A 21,552-nucleotide genomic window follows, 5' to 3' on the forward strand; every position below is an offset into this window, starting at 1 on the left:
TTAGTTCTTGGGACCCGAGGGTTAGAGAAACATCCAAGTTGATCAGCAAGGGTCCAGACAAGGGCTTTTCTGGCTATATGTATAGTTGCAGTGTTTAGGCAGAGCTGCATGTTTGCAGGATGCTGCAATTTTGTGGGAGTGTGCAGCGTGGTACTAGGTGAGGAATTCATCCTCTGGAGTGTCAGAACTTTTCTTTTAAGGCTCACACACATAAATTTCTAGCACTTGTGACTGCTTTGCTCTAGCCACAGGGCATACACAGTCCTGCATATGGTGTAAAAATAATTTAGAACACAGCAACTACATACCAGGCTCGTCTGGACACAGACTGGTCCAACAAGGGAGATTGCTTTGCCCCTTTTATATCTTAGGGGTTTGTTTAAGCAGCACGAAAGGGCCATAGGCACATTTAGACCTCAAGTTTCCTCACCATCAGCACTAACAATACGACTGGCTTTACAACCTGAATTGGAAGAAACTCCCAACAGTGCCAAAATAGTAGTTCCCCAAATGAAACTATGCACTAACTAAGCTCTCCCTGCACTAATCACCTTTTCTGGAGTGGAGCCAAGTCCTCATCAAAGGGAGTTCCATTCCCAGCCAGCTGTTGCTGCCTCTTCCAGATCATAAGTCTCATCAGCACCATTTTCTTTGCACCTTCTAATTCATTAGCTGCTTTCAGGAACAGATTCTGAAGATTTTGGAGAGACTTAAACAAGAGACAAATAGGTTGGTAGGCATGAAGAAGACAACAAATGCTGTTGAGGCATAAATCAGATGTGCCAAAGAACAGGGTGAGGCAAAAAAGATCTTGGAGTGTGTTCCCAGTAGACTACTTCCCCCAACCACAGAGCCAACTGCCCTGTGGGGAGAGTCTTGGTGACTTATGGTATGATGGTATCCTTTATTGTGGCTTTAAAGAATGTATCTGAAAGTTACTTGTCACCTTCACAGGACCTGTATACTAAAAGGAGGGATATAAATAAGTAAATGATTCTGCACCAATCTGTATGCATGTTGTGTGTCCAGGGGTTAAATCAAGGTGGTTTAGGGCGTGGCCCAAAGGGCTGCATGTGGCCATTGAAACCTTTTTTGGAGGCTCTCAGCAACATTTGACTCCCCTGCCCCAGCTCTTGTGCCTCCTTCCCAAAGCCAGGTGCTGGGCTTTGGGAAAGAAGTGTGAGAGCTCTGACAGGGTCCCAGAGGCCTCCCAGTTCTTCCCAAAGCCTACTTAGCATTTTCCCAGCTTGGGGAAGGAGATGGGAGGACTCTAGGACCCTGCCAGAGCCTCATGCCTTCTTCCCAAAGCCTGGCACCTCGCTTAGCCAGCTTTGGGAAGGCTGTGTGAACGATGGAGGGGGCATCAAATTTTGGCCTCGCTCCTCCCCGCGCCATGTGACAAGGCAGTGTGCAGCCCATGACTTCCATGGCAAAGTACTCCTGTGGCTCACTTCTAATGAAGGGCCACAGGTTCCTTCTCCCCAATCTAGGTGATGGAAAGATATAAATCTTTTAAACAAAATCCATTCATCAAACAAGAATGGTGTCTGCAGAATGAATGGACCACCATCATGAATGGGTTACTCACACTTTCTTGCAGGTTCTCCTGGGGTGAAAATTGCAGGTTCAGCTGCAAAGGAACTGAAGACCGTAAAATCATGATTAGCATCTGCAGAAGAACTTCAGGCCTAAGTTAAGTTATCACAGAAGGACAAGGCAAGGACTTACTGCCTAGGGTCGTGGGTTCAAGACCCACTTTGGGCAAAAGATTTCTGCACTGGAGGCACTGGACTAGGGGATCCTTGTGGTCCCTTCCAACTCTACAATTCTATGAATTCTCTTTCTCTGAATTCATAGAAATCAGTTTGTCACAAGCTTCTCCAGTGCCTATGAGGGCACTGGAGCAGTGAGGGGGTGGCATCAGAGGGAGAGAAGAACAGGGTGGCCAAAGTGAGGTGATGGTGGAAGAAGGCACCTATCCCTGTGTATCCTCAAACCTGGCAGCGTTCATCTCTGCCTCCTCACCTCTTGCATTGCCGTTCATCTGATTCAAGCTCTCCCGGAGTGCCTGGATCTCCTGCACTCTGTACTGCAGCTTCTGCAGACTGAATATAAACCTCAGTTCTTCCCGTTGGCGCTGGATGAAGAGGGCCACATTCTGAAACTATAAGAAGCAAAAGTGAGACGTGGCACTTCCTGCTTCCATTTTCTACATATTTAATAGCTAAATAGCTATTGCTTTGTGAAACGCTGCAGAACTGGGCTAAACTGGGCAGTGAAGCTGCAGTGATCCTACAAAACAGTGGTGACAAGCAATCAGAAGAGGCTCAGCCTGAGGGCCCAGATGTAAAAGAAAGAAAGGACCAGCCGCCACACGTTGGCTATTCCTCTTACCTGTTGGGCTGCTGCTTGCTCTCCCTCCAAGATTCTTTTTATAGCCCCCACCAACTGCAGCGGCTCTCTCCGGTATCTATTCTAGAATTATTGGGAAGAAGACAAATGTTGTTAATGCTTGTGCCTCAAGCCACCTGTGAGGTTGTCCCATGGTTTATCCCAATCACAAGAATGGACTGAAATTGCTGTATAGACAAGAATGGGGAACCTGCAGCCTTATAGATGTTGTTGGACTACAGCTCCCATCATTCCTGGCTGCTGGGCAAGCTGACAGAGGCTAAAGGGAGCTGGAGTATAGCAACATCTGGATGGAAGGCCACAGGTTCTCCAGCACTCCCTTAGTGACCCTGGGAAGGAAGGGCACTCGGACGCGACAAGCTGGGGTGGGTCATGTTCCCCAAAAGTGAACCCATACTGCAAGCTGTAAGCCCACCATTGTTTATTATGTCATACCTTGCCTAAGAAACTGGCTCTCAAAAAGCCTGGAAATTTAGCACATAATTGGTGAAGGGTTGTATCCAATGCTAGTCATGCTCAGAGCAGACCCACTAAAATGGCTAAGTTAGGCTCATTTATTTCAGTGGGTTTACCTTTCCTTCTCCTGTGAAAGCCCTCCCTGAGGTTGCTTGGGGAGGTGTTCAGCAATCCTAAGACAGCACTCCTTTTCAGTCATCAAATCCACCCTGTTCCTAAGGCTAGCAAATGAAACCCAATCCTTACTGCCTCTTTCCTAAAGTTTTGAAAAACACACCTTCATTAGGTGTTCCAGTATAACAAACTGCTGCGTTGTCCACAAAAAGGGACAAGAAGGTAACGTAACAGGATAAAATTGGTACAGCAGAAGGCCCTGTTTTGATCTGCCCCTCTCCAGCGCAGGCCTTTTTCAACAGACATCAGTCTCCTACATACCTCGATATTGGCAATGACCTGAAGCATTGGGCCAGTCTGGCAGTTTTTGTTGGCTAGGTCTTGCAGTCTCTCCACCATGGCAGACAGGAGCCTGTCAGCAAGAACAGCACAGAAGGTGTCTGAGCTGTTGATGAATTCCCTGAGGAGACCAGGATAGTTGGGGCAAGCAGGAGTGGGGACAGGTTGAGAAAGAGAGGAGGAGAATTGGAGACTTGTCGGTCATTATTCCACAGCCAAATCCACCCACTCCTTCCTTTTCAAAATTTTGTCCAAGCCACCACATCACCTCATAGGCCCCACTTCTCTCAAGCAACAAAACATGAAGAGTTTTTGTTTTTTGGCAAAGGCATTACTACACAGCCAGCCACTGGAGAAAGGACAACTCTCTGAGGCTCTGTACACACCATAATAAGCCACATGGCTTCCCCCAAAGAATCCTGGGAACTGTAGTTTGTTTAGGGTGCTGGGAATTGTGGCTTTGTGAGGGTGCTAGGATTCTTTAAATGTCCTCAAAATTATTAATCAATTATCTAAATTTGTATACCATCCTTCATCCAAAGATCTCAGGGCGGTTCACAACATAAAAATACAGAACACCACAAAGTAAATAATAAAATCAATGAGAAAAACAAAACAAAAAAATAACACCCCCCCCAACTATTGCCCTCTCTAGGCTCAAGTAGTATTATTCCTGTCAGGTCCTCATTTCCAAGGGAAATGTATGATGTGTACACAGCCTAAGGCTACACAACACTAACAGTATGCCTATACCTGTCTACTCTGAAGTAAATCCCACTCAAAAAAGGACCAGTATGAAAAAAATGTGGTTTCCATTTTCAGTTATGTAAAAATGAACAAGTTATTTGGGCCTTCCTCCATGTATCTGTGGGGAGAGGTTCTGGACCTAACAGCCCACCTCTGAGGGAGGATGATGTACAACGGGGAGCTAAAATGACTGCTTTTTTTGTTTACAGGAATGTAATTTTGATAATGCATGCTTTGGGGTTTTTTAAAAAAAAAATTATACTTTTTAGGTTTATACATTTCACTAATTTTACAAGCATTATGACATTTCAAAACTTAACTTCCTTCCCCCTCTTTCTGTGGTTCCTTAAATTTACTCTTAATATCTTCTGCATATTCAAATTACGGTAGTTTAATTTACTCATTTATTCATCTTCTTTAAATATATACTCTTATGAAACTGCAGGTTATTACAATAATCCTGCCAAGGTTCTTATCTGTTTACAATTTATCTGTAAAAATTCAATAAACCATTACCATTCTTTTATAAAAAGTTTTACAATGTATGTTTTTTGGAACTGGAGTACTGCACTTTGTTGTTCTGTTTGCAGTTGTTTTATAACTCTTATTTGTTCTGAAAATCAATTTAAAATATTTTAAAAGAAAGAAGAAAGAAGCCCTCCCCCTTCAGTTCTATGGGACTTGCTCTTAGGTAAACCTGTATAGCATTACAGCCTTTGTCTGCTGGCCAAAGGAGCAGGTCTGGAGAAGCTGGACCTGCATAATGTTCTTGTGCAGCTGAAGAGCCATTTCGGTAGACTTCCCCAGACTTCCAGATGGGGACTACAACTCCCATCATCCCTGACTACTGTCCATGCTGACTGCAGCCAATGGGAGTCGGGAGTCCAACAAGATCAGGAGGCTACCAGGTTGGGGAAAGCTTCTTTAAGAAAAATGAGCTGAAATGTGATGATGGTACAGGGAAGACATCACATTGCAACATCTTACCCTGAGTTAATTCACTGGTGGCAAAACTACTGGTTTTATGTTTTTATATTGTTGTAAAACACTATGATATATTTTTATGACACAGCAGTATACAAATATTTCTGCAAAGAGGGAAAGCCCTACAAGGACACGTCTTCACTTTAATCTGTATATGAAGAACAGTTGTGCGGGATGCGATGAGGGAATGAATAGCAGTGCTGGGAGTTTGTCTGGAGAAAACAAAGCTGTTTTTGAACAATGCTCCTCTGTAGACTTACCAAGGCTGGTTTTCTAACCAGTCCCCCAGTAGGCATCGCAGGCTTCGAGGAAATTCTTCAAAGAGGCCACTGAATAGCTCTGGAGGCATGTCAGAGACAAGGCTCCACAGGGACATCTTGGAATTCGTCATCTGCAGTGGGAAAAGTAGAAGTTGGCTGTCACCACACTCAAGAGAAGCTACGGCACATTGGCCAATCTGAGAATGTCTTATTTACTGCTGAAAAAGGGCCTCTTTCCCCAACATCACGCGCCCCCCCATAGACCATCTATGACAGTGTTTATATCCACAACAGGAACACGGGAGGCTGACTTATACCTGAGACGTCAGTCCATCTGGCTCAGCACTTTCTACTTTTAACTAGCAGCAGTTCTCTAAGGTCTCAGGAAGAGAAGGTTTCTTGCTGCCTAATTCTCTTTAACTGGAAATGGACAGACTGGACATCAGGCTTCCTGTCTGCAAAGCATCTGTTTTAGAAGTGAGCTGAGATCATCTTTTAATAAGATGCTTGTAAAATATTCCAAGATTGCCAGCTCACTGCAAAGCTTTCTGGAATAATGATGATGATGATGATGATGATAATACCAGTTCTGATGAATAAAAAAGGAAGGCAGTCTGGTAAATTTCTCTTGAAAGCAAGTTTCTCAGAATAGCAGCAAAGGTAACCTATCTGTTGACTGCTAGGAAGGACACAGGGTACAACCATTGCTGTTGACAGCACCCATCCTGTGGAATTCCTTCCCCACTAAGGCCTGCCTAAGTCCTTCATTGCATGTCCTTATGCAGCTGGTGAAAACCTTCTTGCATGAGTTTACCCAGCAGCAGAGGTACACCTAGGCTCCCTTGTGCCCTTAGTAAGGAGCTGGATGGTGCCACCCCCCATCCCTTGCGCCCTTCTAGCACTCCAAGCCAAAGTGGAGGGGTGTGGTTTTTGTGCACCCCTGGACCTGCACTGTTGGTGGGGGCCAACCTGGCCAACCCCTTGGTAAGCCCCTGCCCAGTGGGAACAGAAAACTGATGCTAGCATTCTGTCCTATTGTAACTGAGAGCTGGTCCACATTTCTGCTTGTCTCATGCCTGGAAAGCACGGGGCCAAGTTTTCCACTTGCTCGCTTTCTAGCCACAGTTTTGCTTTTGCCTTGCCCCTTTCCTCCAGGAAAGCCACTCAAGTGCTAAATCGGAGCTAAAGGCAATCTGTTGAAAACCCAGTTGCTAAACCGCGGGTTTTCCCAGCAGAAAGCAAAGGGACAAACAGAGATGCGGAAAATCCCTAAGCTGTTTTTAAATACAGTATACGAGTCCCTTTAGTTTATTTCAGTCTCACGGTATCAATGCATTTATGTAAACTGTAATCTGAACTACTTTGGGAAAAGGACACTTATTATAATAAGGTTCTGACCCTGTGTTTAAAAATGGATCAGTTTACAAATCCAGTGCAAAGTCTTTCCAAGGGATGTTTTATGGAATCACTAACAATTTCACCAAAGTCTGTAAATTTCCTAGTTGGAAAAACAAATCTGTCCAGTTTATAACACTTGGCAGTAACAGAAGTGGAATGTCATCCATTCCCTCTCCTTAGAAGTTTTTCAACAGTTCAGACTGAAAATAATAATAATAATAATAATAATAATAATGCTGCATACATGCATTAGTAGGTTTTCAACTATTTTTTATCCAGTTAACTTCACTCTAACCCTTTTCCCTTCTAAGAGCCATTTTATAACCTCCTTGAAGGCTGTACACAATGCTGCTCTAACGCAGAGGAGACCCACTGAATTGAATGAGCATGACTAACTTAGATCCATTCATTTTTGTGGGTCAACTCTGAGTAAAACTAGTTTGATTTAAAAAAAAACAACAACCCATGAAGAGTTTTATCAATCTTTTAATTATCTTAAAAGATAATTAAAGACAATTATTACTTTCCCACGTATAGTATAACACTATAACACCATACTGGGTTAATGTTAATGTTAAGTTATTATGTTGCTATAGTTTGATAATGCTATATAATGCACAATAGTGCTATAGTGTGATGGTGTTATAATACTGTGTGTGTATGTATGTATGTATGTATGTATGTATGTATATTTGCCAGAAAAGCATTCTAGAAATAGTTAAAAGACAGGTTAAAGAAACCAAACAACAGTTATCAAATGGAAACCCCCCACCCCACCCCCAAAATGTCATACTGAATTTGTGTTGAGCTATGATGAGTTCACTTTCTGAACAGGCCACTGCCCACGTCAAAACCTCACCTTTTAAAAAAGGCATGAGTAGTGCTAAAGGCATTTATACTTGCACAGATGATGCTATTCTTCCATTTGTCTGTGATCCAAAAAAGGAGGAGGAACCACAGGAAAAATTCAGGATGATATGGACGGGGGGGGGGGCGGGCGGGGTTGGATGCCCTGCAGAAAGCTAATGAACAAAGCACAGCAAATCCACACAACTGCACCAGGTTCACCACTGAGCCCAATGCAAGGTGCCAATGTGTGAAACCCTAAATAACTTAGGATCCAGTTATCTATCCTGCACTGAGATCTGCTGCTGAGGCCCTTTGTGCCGTGCTGTTGCCCAGCAGAGTCCGAATGACTGGGAATTCATTTTTAAAATGATGAAAAACTGCTGCTGTTTGTGGTCCCTGGGGTGAGTTAGTGATATCATGAAGTTTACAATCAGCTGGTTTTCTGCAACAGGGTGTGGACAAATCTGTCAATTTCAGATTTTTTAATTGTTCTAATCTTAAACGGAGTTCTCCGCATTTCCACATCAGTTTGCATTTTTTTAAAAAAGCTCATGAGAACTCATCAGCATTATATTGTTTATTTCTCTGATACACATACTTCTGTATACAATTTTCTCCAATATACACATTTTTGCAAGTAATTCCCCATATGCAATGCAGTTTTGTATATTATTTTCACTAACATATGCATTTTTATGCACCCATTAATAATAATAATAATAATAATAATAATAATAATAATAATAAATTTTATTTATACCCCGCCCTCCCTGGCCAGAGCCGGGCTCAGGGCAGATAACACCAGTAAAATTACAATAAACATAATAGGGGGGAAAAACCAATTTAAAATGCAGCCTCATTTTAAAAGTAGCCCATAGATAAAAACTGTAAGGGGAGGGAAACATAAGGGTCAGACTGAGTCCAAACCAAAGGCCAGGTGGAACAGCTCTGTCTTGCAGGCCCTGTGGAAAGCTGTCAAGTCCCGCAGGGTCCTAGTCTCTTGTGACAGAGCATTCCACCAAGTCGGGGCCAGTACTGAAAAGGCCCTGGCCCTAGTTGAGACCAATCCAACCACCTTGCGACTTGGGACCTCCAAAAAGTTGTCATTTGTGGACGTTAAGGTCCTCCGTGGGGCAGACCAGGAGAGGTGGTCCCGCAGGGATGTGGGTCCTAGGCATATGCACCCTAGCATATGCATTTTTGGACACATTCCTTGGCTGGAGAACTGCATCACAAATTCAGACAAGTGCAACATTTTAAGGATAACTGAGTTTCACTTTGCACAAAGTTCCAGAAAGTGCAGATGAGGGAATTTTGTATTAAAATGTGAACTGAACTGAAACCCCAGCGTCCCTATATGCACAGCTAGAAAAAGCTGGTTTCCCTGTAGCTGGATCTAAGAGAGAAGACTGCACATCTAAACAAAACATGGCAAGCTGGATTCCACAGTGGACATTCACCTCTCAAATTATGTACATCAGTAGGCAAAGTTCCACACCATCCCTCAGCTGAAGAGCATTCAAGCTCACACTGCAGCTCTTAGAAAGGAGCACGAATAACTCCTTGAAAGACACCTAACCAAACAATTCAGTACTCCTGGAAAGAAATTTAGCACTCAAGCAGTTTTTTGTTTCTCTCTAGGGAGCAGGGAGCAGCTGCTTCCCAGTGTAAACAAGAAGAAAAACTAGAGTAGAGCTGCCAGGTTGTAATCTGGAGATTTAACAGATCAGTTCCAGCAAAATAGGATGCAGCATAGTCTCTCCTGCCCCACCATACTCCTCTGAGCCTGTTGCACACACTTGCCTAGGGGAGCAAATAATAAAATCAATTAAAATACTGTAAAATAAGAGCTCTTGTTATTGTCCTGTAGCAGACCTCTTAGATCTCCAGCTTTATCCCACTAGAAACTCTAAGCGGGGGGTGGGGTGGGGGGAGGACTAACAAACTAGGAAGCAAGACTTTAGAGGATGAATAGTTAATGCAAATGGAGTGTTAAGTGTACACTCTGTACACGAGGTAAAGGGCTGAGGAAAACAGGTATCAGTACCCCAATATAGTAAGACAGAAAAAGGAGAATCCAGGATTATTTTCTTCTGGGTTAGGATGTCAGGCGACTTGCACCATGCTACTCACTCATACATACAAGGTTATAAGCCTAGAATCTAGAGAGATCTGTCCTGTACATTTAAATCCCCCAAGTGCATCAGGAAAGCAATGCAGCGAAGTCTGTTCCTCCTCCGGTCTTGTCATCTGCACCTCTCCCCCACCCACTTCCACCCTACTCCTCCTTCAGCTGCTGCAGTGAGCAAGTGTCACACAACAGGAAGGAGATGGGGCGCGGGGGGGGGGGATGTGGACAAAGAAACCACAACATTTGCAGGCTACATGGCAACCCTATCTACATAAACTTTTGTAACTCTCCAGTCTGAATAGCTTATTGCACTGCCTTGCCTCATCTCTTGCCTCCTTTGCTCTGAGCATAGGAAGAGCCCTGCTGGATCAGGCCAAAGGCCCATCTAATCCAGCACACTGTCTCACACAGCAAACCCTGTGCCACTCCGAAACCCCACCTAGTTCCCACCCTGGAGAAGCTCCTCCCTCCGCCGCCAATTGCTTCAATTGGCTCAGCAACTAGCCAAGCTGTTCCAAAAATCATGAAAAGAGGGAAAGAGGGGCATAGTGATCTTCTGGAGTACGGTGTCCAGTTGTGGGCATCACAGATGAAGAAGGATATTAATAAACTGGAAAGTGTGCAGAGGAGGGCAACCAAGATGATCCAGGGTCTGGCAACCAAGCCTTATGAGGAACAGTTGAAAGAGCTGGGTATGTTTAGCCTGGAAAAGAAGAGACTGAGAGGAGACATGATAGTCATCTTCAAATATCTTGAGGGCTGTCACATGGAAGATGGAGCACGCTTGTTTTCTCCTGCTAGAACCTGAACCAATGGAAAGGAGATTGCGACTAAACATCTTAAAGAACTTTTTAATGGTAAGAGCTGTTCCACAGTGGACAGACTCCCACGGAAGATGGTGGACTTTCCTTCACTGGAGGTTTTTAAGCAAGAGTTGGATGCTGTATTGTTTTTAACACTTGATTGGAAGTCGCCCAGAGTGGCTGGGGAAACTCAGCCAGATGGGCGGGGTATAAATAAATTGTTGTTGTTGTTGTTGTTGTTGTGGCCATCTGCCATGGATGCTTTAGTTAAGATTCCTTCCAGCTCTACGATTCTATGATTCTATGAAGCTAGCGCCTTGCTGAAACTAAGCAGTTCTGAGTCTGGTCACCCAGCGCCTGGGCCTGAGCATCACATACATTCCACCTTGGGTCCCGTGATGGAAAAGATGGGATACAAATATGTAAGAAAAGAAAACAAGACTTGTAAGGAAACACCAAGGATTGCAAATTCCATGTTACACTGCAACCCTGTGCCACAATGGGCTGCGGAACACAAGGAGCGGAAGAAGGAAATACTTAATCCAGAATTGGGGAACCTTTGGCCCTCCAGTTGTTGCTGAACTACCAATGCCAGCAAGTATAGCCAACGGTCAGGGATGATGGGAGTTGAAGTTCAGCAACAAGCAGGGGAAGGCTCTCCATCTCCGACTTCCCTCCCTACCCATTTCCCCCTAAAACTCCCTGCACAAGCTGCTTTAGGGTTCTGGACCCATTTGGGAGGAAAGTCTCAGAAGTGGAAGGGTTAAGCATTCCTTCCCCAAGGCTTTTTGCATGAGAGATACTTTTCCTGCACAGACTTATGTGGGTCTGTGGCTGGATAGGGACACATACATCAACTGTGAAGTATGCAGTGGGATGGCTGGGTAGCAGAGCTCACTCCATTGGCTTCGATGTGGCAGACCAGCTCCACCAGACCTCCTCTACTGTCAATTGCCAACTGGGTGCAGGTGCACCTGCTTTTAAAGGGGCTGAGTTTGCATGATTAAAGAAAAAGGTCAAAGTGCTGGTAGGATAAGGCGAAGCTCCACCCAAGTCAGGAAAAGAGAGCTGATGAAGTATGCCTTAGGGATGTGGGTGGAGGGACTGATGGGTTTATGGCAGGGAAGTCAAAAGGTTTTCAGAGGACTCAAGAAAAATAACAACAAGCCCAGCATTTCACTATGTTGAGCCTAGAGCTTCCACAGCTGACGTAGGTTCCCCCACTTCCAAAAACCAACCCCTGCACTGAAACCCAAGATGTACTTCTGCTCCACTGGGCATACCCAGTGAACAAATTTCCTGCCTTTTATAAATTTGAATGATGTTTTAGTTTGATGATGATGCACACCACCATATTTTTCTATGAGTTGGTGGTTTATACTCCTATAAACAAAGCAGTCATCCTGCCAAGTGGTGAAGTACTTCCTTGCCACCCTTCTGCATTACATCAGAAATCCAGAAGAGGAATGGCAAAATCCTTTTCCAGTCCTGGTAGGCAGTTTGGGAATGGGGAGGGGAGCTTTCTGGCAGCCCTTCAAAATAGAGAACTGCCCTTTGTAAAGGAGGACTCGTGGCCACCCTAAGCGCACCACCCTTGATGTCGTCTGCTCAACCTGACAGCCTCCCACAGATGCCTTTTCAGCTTTAGAACTTCCACTGGGAGCCATGCTCATGCATTTCCTCCTAACTTCTAGTTTGGCTCAGAGATAATCCATTTGCTGATCAGTTAAATGTACACTGTGGAAAGTTGTCACTTGGTAAATGCTGTGCATCCGAATTGCATACACACACCTCCCTATACACTTCACCCACAAACAGCCCCTGACTTGAGAGTACATCATGATGTTATAGCTGTTCTATGTTAAAATTATCTTGCGGACGTGCCCTTTCTCATGTTTTCCAAAAACAAGCCATCCCATGAGAGTTAAGCAGAGTTCTCTTCAAACAAGCCAAAGTAGATTTAAGAATCTGCCGTGCTTCTTAGTTATTTTTAGAAAGCTTTTCTGATTTATTTAGACTCAACTTACTTAAAACCCACTTGCTAATGATTCTCCTTCTCCTCCGAGGTCTATGCTTCAAGTGTGAAACTTGAGGTTACCATGGCACAAAACCACCACACACACAACAACGAAAAAAGTGTTAATGAATCAAGAAAGCAGCTCAGGATGAAGCGATTCTGCATATCAATAATATATTTATATTACGTCAATGTGGCAGAGTAGCCAAGCATTGGGCTTGAATGGTGGAGACCTGCCCTTCAGATCTTCGCACAGCTATGAAACATAGTTGGTTGCTCAGCTCCCACCCATAAGCCATGGGGATTGCACAAAGGAATCTCTTGGTGGGATTGTAGCTGTAATTCAGGGGTCGGCAAACTTCTTCAGCAGGGGGCCGATCCACTGTCCCTCAGACCTTGTGTGGGGCCAGACTATATTTTGAAAAAAATATGAACAAATTCCTATGCACACTGCACATCATCTAGTCCAACCCCATGCGATGCAATTTGTGTTGTGTTTAATCCCTATGCTTTTTACCAACCCCTAGGATGGGAACAGGGCGGAAACAGATAAAACTGCCTTGATAACTATGAGCTGGACCAGGTTGGTTTTTTGGTTTTTTTGTAAGGTTTTCTCACGGCTCACCCTACAAACCTTCCCCCCACCCCCCGCAGTTGCTCAGCTAGTCGAAAGTGAGAAAAGGCTGAACGCCAAAATTAAATAGGAATGGGGATGCCACAGCACATGGGTTGAGAACCACTGCACTAAGGGCTCAGCCACACTTACTGTTTGCTCTGTGCTTTTTAGGCACAGCTCTGAGATTTCCTGGTCCATGTCCAAGCACTCCCCCCGCTTCCCCCAAGAAAACCCACTCTGGAACGTTGAATCGGAGCAAACAGCAATTCAGGTTTTCTGCAGATTCCTGTTTGCTCCAGTGCAGCAGTATACAGCAGGTTTTCACAGGGAAAGCACTGGGGTAAAATAAAAATAAAATAAAATGGGGGGACCTGGAAAGCCTGGACCTGTGTCTAGAAATGTGGAGCAAAGGTACAGGTGGATGAACCCTAACACAGTTACCACTTGAATAAAATTTGCATTTGATCCTGTTATTTAAAAACACGTCTTTCAAAAAAGTAGAGGTAAGAAAAATTTACATGAAAGGGGTCAAAAGAATGGATCTGTAAGAGATCCTGTAGAGCAATTATGTTATTTTAAGCACTTACTAAAGGTAAAAGGGGAAGAAGCACAAACACCTGAAAGGAGCAGAAATCTCACACTAGGCAGGTTTGCCACAGCAAAAGGCAAGATGACTTGATGATTTAAAGGTACAATCTCTGACCAGCACAAGTGTGTGGCTGAGGTCTTTAACCTGAAGATTCAGAAGTTCTTGTTTCTCCAACTAAGCTCCTCCATTTATTCAGCATTCTAATTTGCTTACACATTGGTTAGATTATGGATGGTCCTTACTGAGCATCCAATCTAATTTGCTTATGGGGTGGTTAAACAACCATTAGGATTTGTCTTGTATTCATCCCAATTTTCTTGCAGGACGCTTACATGTCTTCCCATTAATCATTTGTTCATTCCGCACTTTTCAATCATTTCCCAGTCACTTTCCAAACCATGCAAAGTCTTTTTTGTTTTTTTTAAGTGGATCTCTTGTGCTAGGGCAACAGAGCGTTTTAATCCACTTTAACTGTGCAAACATAAAGTTCTGCTATGCACTTTAATGCCCCTTGCAATATATTGGCTAGAAGTACCCTCAGACAGGGGCGAAAGTAGGCTTTATTTCACCCGGGTCAAAGACCCAGTTTGGCACCCCCCCCCGCACACATTTGCATACACACACACACACACAAACAAACAAACAAACAAACAAACACACATGCTGGGAGGCTTCATCCGGGGCAATAAACCTGGCTAGCCCCGTCCTCCATAGCTATGGCTCTGCTCTCAGAAGCACACATTATTTTAGTTTATGCATACGTCTGAGAATCAGTGTCAGCATCCCAGCTGTGGGAATGGGTAACACATGCTACTCATCAGATCCTGGCAATTTCCTGACAGCACTAAAATCTCTCTTCACTGCCAAAAAAGCCTCCAATGAGCTAGGCCTCAGCCCACTCTTTCCCTACGAAACCAAGAACTGTGACAAAAAAACTGATCACACCACAAAGAATAGAAATTCTTTTCTGCACTTTTTCCTCTATATGTGTGCCAGTTTTCTCTGATGTGTGAACCCAACACTGCCCTGGAGTTTATCTGCCAATTGCATTAGTTTGGCTGGTTGAAAGTCAGCTTCACTGCTTTGACAACTAATTCTATAACTATTTTGCTATCATATATGGCAGGGCCAAAAGACATGAGGACCTCCAGATGGTCATGGACTGGTCTGATCGGAGCTGGAGACCAACAACATCTGGATGGCCTCAAATTCTCACTCAGTGTACCCAACATTAGTCTGAGCAGACCAGCTGAAATTAATGGGAGTGATTAAGTTAGGCTTGTTAATTTCAGCAAGTCTTCTCTAAGTAAAACCACTGAAGTGTTCTATTATTCTATTGCTGCAGTTTAGAGGCCCAGTTTCCTCCAGTCTGGCTCCTTCTTGACTTCCTAAACCAGGTACCTGCTTCTCTGAAGATTCAGGAACAAGAAATCAGAAGCAGGGTAGAGGAGTTTGGATTTGATATCCCGCTTTATCACTACCCGAAGGAGTCTCAAAGCAGCTAACATTCTCCTTTTCCTTCTCCCCCACAACAAACACTCTGTGAAGTGAGTGGGGCTGAGAGACTTCAGAGAAGTGTGACTGGCCCAAGGTCACCCAGCAGCTGCAGGTGGAGGAGCGGAGACGCAAACCCGGTTCCCCAGATTACGAGTCCACTGCTCTTAACCACTACACCACACTGGTTCACCAGGGGCCCCTGGAGCCAGCTGCTGTACCACACTAAGAAGAAATGCAGGGCTCCCCTATCCAGAAATGACCAAGGAGAGTACTGCATCTGAATAATTTGGTCCAGATTTTTCAGTATATATTAGCACTGTATTCTAGGGAATGTTTTTACACTCTTGTGTTTCAGAGTTCTTATTTCATCCTCAGCATTCTGACCTCTTCACCTGAAGCACGGCTGGTCCCTTTGCTGTCTTCCTTCAACTCTGAGTAACACGAGGCAGCTGGGTCTAGCTGTCCTCCAGCTACTAGAAATAATGAATGACTATTAAAAAAATATGTCAGCCTCCCGATGAAGCATCTGAAACAATCAGGATGTACTTCAATGTGTGATTCTGCCTGTAGCGGTTTCTAGATTTTACAGTAAGTCAAGCCACTGCATTTACTCATTAACTATTACAAGGGAGAGGGTCAGAAACCAGTTAAGAGGTACTTAATAAAGAGCCATTTATAGCACACTATTGCAACAGCTATTATCAGATGTGCAACAAAATCCACCAGCAAAAAGGCTGGAAATCTTTTTTAATGAAATGAAATAAAATAAAGGTTTATTGACATAAACAAGGAAATCTTGAGACAGGTAGACATAGCTCTCATTTACGCCCAGACTTATAATGGGGCAAATGGGGTGACTGCACCAGGGCCCCTGCCTGTAGGGGGCAGAGGTTCTGAACTGTCACTAAAAAGAAGCAGAAATAAGAATCAAAGCCTACTAGAAAGTTATAAAGGAAAATATGAAGGCACCCTTCTTTTTTCCATACACACAAATATTTATGTATTCAATTGTAAGCAAGCAAACAAAGAAACAACTAGCAGCCCCTCACCACCACCTCAAAGCCCCTTCCCACCATCCCAAGCAGACCAACAGATTGCAAATACTGTACTCTAAATCACATTCCCAGGTGCAGGCAGGCCCACAAAAAGAGAAGTAAGTAATTTAAAACAAAGTACCTTTCCACAGATTTAGAAGTTCAGCATTGGAATCTCTGCAATACAGTTATTTCTGGAAACAAAAGTGCAGACACCCTTCTAAGTAATTTCAAAGAGATAAGGCGGCCTGGCTGTTTCTACGTTTCACTATATACAGACAGTGTACTGGAAGAAGCAAAGATCGCCAGTGTCGAAGCAATGATTCTTCAACATCAACTTCACTGGACTGGTCGTGTGGTGCAGATGCCTGATTATCGTCTTCCAAAGCAACTCCTCTATTCCGAACTTAAAAACGGAAAGCACAATGCTGGTGGACAACAAAAGAGGTTTAAAGACTGTCTCAAGGCAAATCTAAAAAAAATGTAGTATAAATACTAACAACTTGGAAACACTGGCCAAATGGAGGATTTTGACACAAGTTGAACTTACTAGTATTTATCAAGAAAATCACATGAACAAAAGACCTATTAGAAAAGAATCAACACTACACCTAATACTGTTTTGTGTTGGGCATTGGGGGGGGGCAGGGACCAAGCAGTTGGTAGCTGGTTTAAGGAATCCAGGGCATGGATTTTAACTCGCTGAAATTCATTTCATCTGTCCAACACCTCTCAGTGTCACAAACTCTGTCTTTATTGCTTCTTCCAGCAACCAACCCCTCCAACAACAGACTGCATTAAAAAATAATAATAAAAGCCCAAATTCAAGCCATACATGTTATCTTCAAAGAGGGGGGAAACCAAGATATGACAAATGCTCACTTGCAGGCTTCCTGTTAATTAGCATAAGTGCAGAATATGTATTTCCCCTCCAGTGCACCCAAACAGTGTTTCAGACCTCTCTCACATATCCAAGGTGCAGAATTTTAGAACAGACATTTATTAGGGTTTTTTTTCCTTTATAGGAAAATGCATGATGCCTCGGCAAACATATAGGTTGAGTAGAGGGGCAGCAAGCTTCCAAGCAGGGTGGCAGGACTCGTCTCAAAGCAACATTGATCAAGCTCCCCCAAACCCTTTCTTTTTTAAAATAAAATTTTAACAAATTTAACAGAGAAAAAGAAAAGGAAAAAACCCACACCAGCTCACATTGAGAATACATATAGGTTAAGCAGATGGGGAACAAGCTTCCCAGTTCCAAGCAACATCAGTCAAGCTCCCCAAAGCCTTTCCTTTCTTTCAAAAGAGTATTATAAATTCAACACAGAGAAAACAAAACAATAGTGAAAAGAAAACGCACCACCAGCTCACACTAAGAGAATATAGTAACCATCAATATAGCCATCGTAATTTGAACGTATAAGATATCCAAATGTCCAAATCCACACAGAATGCTTCTATCCACCTTAAACCTCTTAACAATCTTTTCCAGCAAGCACAAAACACACAGATTGTTCCCCTTTTTTGCCCACACTGAAACCACAAAAGCTGCTTCTTTTTCAGCCCCCACTCAGGCACGAAGACATGAATTCTAGCATCTTGGCCATAAAAATACATTAATCAAAAATCTATTGTATACCAGGAAGTGCCAGGCTATGTTTAGGGAGTCCCGTTCTGCAAATCACAGAACACCTTCACGAAAAAAGGAAAACAATCACAATGTCATTTGTGACCCTTCTGTAACAGATCTTTCTACTGCACTGAAAAGTGCTAATTTAAACTGTCATGTCCTTTAAGAATCTGAACACTATCAAATGCCAGATGTCATTAAAAAATCATACTTGCATCTCTTTATCTTCCTGCCTCTCCCCCTGCCACCAATGTTACCAACTCCCTCTGGGAGGTAGATTGTACTGTATTATAAAGTACTTGCACATAATTTGCTGCCCATCTGATAATACCAGTAACAACAACAAAAAGACTTTAAAACTTTGCAAACACTGAACCAGAGCAGCTGGGGAAAAACATCTCCTTTGCAAAGCAACTAGCAGCCAAAACCTAAACACAATAAATTATGGAAGTAAAATATATTCTACTGAAGCCAACAAGATTTCCAGCCAAGACCTGAGGAAGTGCCAAGTAAAGTTTGAGTGGCCATGATTTCAATTTCTGTTCATTTCAGTTGAACCCTAAAAACAAAAGAATGCATTTTTTTGCAGGCGGTTGTAGCAAATGTTTGTTAACATAAGAATGTAATTCCGAAGGCAATTGGAGAGGAAGAGAAACGGGATTGCAGAACGACCTCTCCCTCTGCTCTGCGGAAAGACAGGCAACTTTTGGATCCTCCTTGAAATCATTGCATCTCAGCTGATTATTTCAAGAACTCTGTAGTTTCGTACCTGAGCTTTCTTTTTTCCTCTGCCCTCCCAATCCCTTTCCCTTTTGTGTTGAATCTTTTAGATTGTAAATCTGAGGGATGGGACTGCTTTATCACTGACGTTCAACCATTTTTGGTTGAAGAGTAGGATTGGAATGCTTTAAATAAATACATAAATAAAAATTAATGCAAATATGAATAACCTGATTTTCATCAGCTTTCCTTTCAGGATACGTCACCCAGAGCCCTTTCAAGGTTACTATTCAGTGGATTAGCATTGGGAGACAGACTACCATTAACACCCTCCTTTTACTTTCCTTGCCAAGCAGGAAAGAGAGTTTTAACTTGCCTTGGTTGCTTGCACAACAGATCCTGTAACATGATTCCATCTCTGACTTGAAACACTGGCATTGCCTTTTTCTTACTTACTTCCTGCCCGCCCCCCAACCAAATTGCTAATAATAAAATAAAATAAATCAATCAGCAAATGCTCATTTTTTTCTGCAATGCATTGATATTGCTGGCATGGTAATACTTGCTTAAATTTTGCCCTGGCCCTAGGGACACAGACTGTGGAATTGTTATGGGGAATATTACATGGTGTAGGACCACAGAAACAGACCCACTTTCAAATTAAAATATTGTTATGAGTTTGTGGGTACCAGTCACCCATAATTCTGGGATTTAGTAAGTGTTGGAGTTTAATCGATGTTTGGGAGTATTAAGATGTTGAATTTAGCAGTGTCAAGACACAAGCCAAACCAGTTTTTCTGTGCTAAGGAAATCACTAGAGACAGACCATCAGCAGAGAACAGGGAGGTGGGACATCAGCAAAGCAAAGATTCTGCGCCAGCCAGCAAATGGGGAGAGCCCCTCCCTGAGCTCTGAGATTGTTAATCAGAAGACAATGCCAGAGGTTTTTTAGGAGGACATTTTTTGGATTTGAGTTGGATGTGGTGTGATTGAGGGGAGAAGGTGTCAGTCTGTGAAACACCACAAGCTGGAGAGCAGGTGGGGAGGAGGTCAGAGGACAATGTGGGCTGACAATGCAAATCCAAGGCAGCAGCAACAGGAGAAACAGAACCCTTAGGGAGTGTAATGCTTTGAACTCTTCCATCGTAGGCTCAGGTTTTATATATGTGTAAATAAAGCATACGTCCTAAAGACACCAGTCTCCGCTGGGACTCATTTCCGGAGGAAACACCCCTTGGAGACTGGGGTGGCATGTAACAATATGAACCACACTGAATTTCTCCTCTATCCCTAAAGGGGATAGAGAAAGAATTCAAAACAGAGAGGTTCAAAAGGAACGGGGCCCGGGGACCTGGAACTGTAGAGTCCTAAACTTTACTTAAAACGTGCTTGCATATCTTGTCACATGGGAACATCTGTAAAGTCAACATCTTTCTGTGCTGCAAAAGGGTTTATAACAGAGCTTTCCAAACTGTGTGTTGCAACACATTAGTGTGTCAGCTGCAGTGTGTAGGTGTGTCACACAATACAGTTGAATGGCCATGTGTCATGTATGATCTTGTTGAGATTCCTACATGGTTGGAGGTTGGAAAATATACCCATCGGCATCCCTTGAAACTCTATGATTTTATGGTTCTAAACTGGGTTGTTGAATTCAGGTAGGTAGCCGTGTTGGTCTGATGCAGTCGAAATAAAAATAATAAAAAAGAAAAAAAATTGTCAGGTAGCACCTTATAGACCAACTAAGTTTGTTCTGGCATCTGCATGCACACCAAAGCTTATACCAGAACAAACTTAGTTGATCTATAAGGTGCTACCGGGCAATTTTTTTTCTTTTTTATTATTTTTATTTGGGTTGTTGAATATGAGATTCCTATATCAACACAAGGTTTTTCTTCACACTGGGACTTCCTATTTTTTAAAGTTTTCACTCAGCAATAGATATGTTGAACTTCAGATGCAAAAAGGACACACACCCTCCCACTTTTCATGCTTCTAATGTAAAGTCCAGTACAGTAAATGCGGACCTGCCTCATGCATCTGTCATGAGCCCTGCAGTGCTGTCAGGATCAGGCTAGGGTTGGCAGGCTCTAATGGAGGAGGAGGAGGAAGAGGAAGAGGAAGAGGAGGAGGAGGAGGAGGAGGAGGAGGAGGAGGAGGAGGAGGAGGAGGAAGAAGAAGCATATGGTGCAGAATTGTGGGCACCTGGATTGTAGGAGGGAGAATCGCCCCTTTCCACTCGGACTTCAGTTGCTTTGGAAGTTGGAGGTGCCAGCTCTGCTGCATGTGGCGGTGCAAAAAAGCAACTGAACAGGATGAGCAGGAGGGTGGAGCTATGATGCCTAGAACCAGGTGTTGCTTTTGTGGATGGGAGTAGACCCACCCGCCCCAAAGGAGGGCATGCTTGCAATCCCAACATTGTCATAAGGTGAGGGAGTCTTGCAAGCCCCAAACCTTGTATGTTAAAGCTTAGCAGGAGGAGTTGGGAAGCTTGTTGGGACACCTTTGTTGCTTCTGTCCAGTTCTGAACTTCTTGCCCTAATCCTGATCTGCAACTGCAAAGTGCTGCATCTATCTCTTTCACACTTCCAAGAGCCTCTGTCTGCAAGCGTTGGGAGGGAGCCAGGAAAGAATCTCCCTGACAAAGGAAGTGCACAAATCACCAACTAGGATGTCACTCACACTTCCTCTGTCTAGCACTTCCTCTGACACAACACCCAAAAACCGCTCTATTTCTCTCTCTCAGAACTGCAAGTTTCACTCTCTTCTGCACACCAGTGCTCTCCAGGGTTTCAGTGCTACCCGGAGATGCTGGAGATTGAAGCTGATACTTTTTGCATTCAAGCAGTGATGCAGGCCAGAAATACATGCAGCTATTCAATGCCAGACAGCCACAAAAACACCTGCTGTCCTAGAACTTCTCCGAAGCTGCCACTCTATATAAATAGTGCAGATC

At 43.6% G+C, this 21,552-nt stretch overlaps 1 protein-coding gene across 4 annotated transcripts in view; it reads right to left on the reverse strand.

The window, feature by feature from the left end:
- STAT6 (signal transducer and activator of transcription 6) overlaps window positions 1-21,552 on the reverse strand; it is a 58,911-nt gene that overhangs the window by 23,504 nt on the left and 13,855 nt on the right. For 2 of the 4 annotated variants that reach the window (XM_079967090.1, XM_079967088.1), the window contains exons 2-7: window positions 5,313-5,443; window positions 3,304-3,442; window positions 2,395-2,475; window positions 2,026-2,164; window positions 1,589-1,641; window positions 552-709 (exon numbers count right to left, since the gene is read on the reverse strand). In XM_079967090.1, the coding sequence (XP_079823216.1) occupies window positions 552-709; window positions 1,589-1,641; window positions 2,026-2,164; window positions 2,395-2,475; window positions 3,304-3,442; window positions 5,313-5,443 (701 nt within the window). Of the gene's footprint in view, window positions 1-551; window positions 710-1,588; window positions 1,642-2,025; window positions 2,165-2,394; window positions 2,476-3,303; window positions 3,443-5,312; window positions 5,444-12,520; window positions 12,542-18,087; window positions 18,109-21,552 lie in introns of those variants that run through there. The other 2 variants (XM_079967089.1, XM_079967091.1) reach the window with 2 other exon arrangements.

This window comes from Podarcis cretensis (assembly GCF_951804945.1).
Source record: "Podarcis cretensis genome assembly, chromosome: 2".
NCBI classification, from domain to species: Eukaryota; Metazoa; Chordata; class Lepidosauria; order Squamata; family Lacertidae; genus Podarcis; species Podarcis cretensis.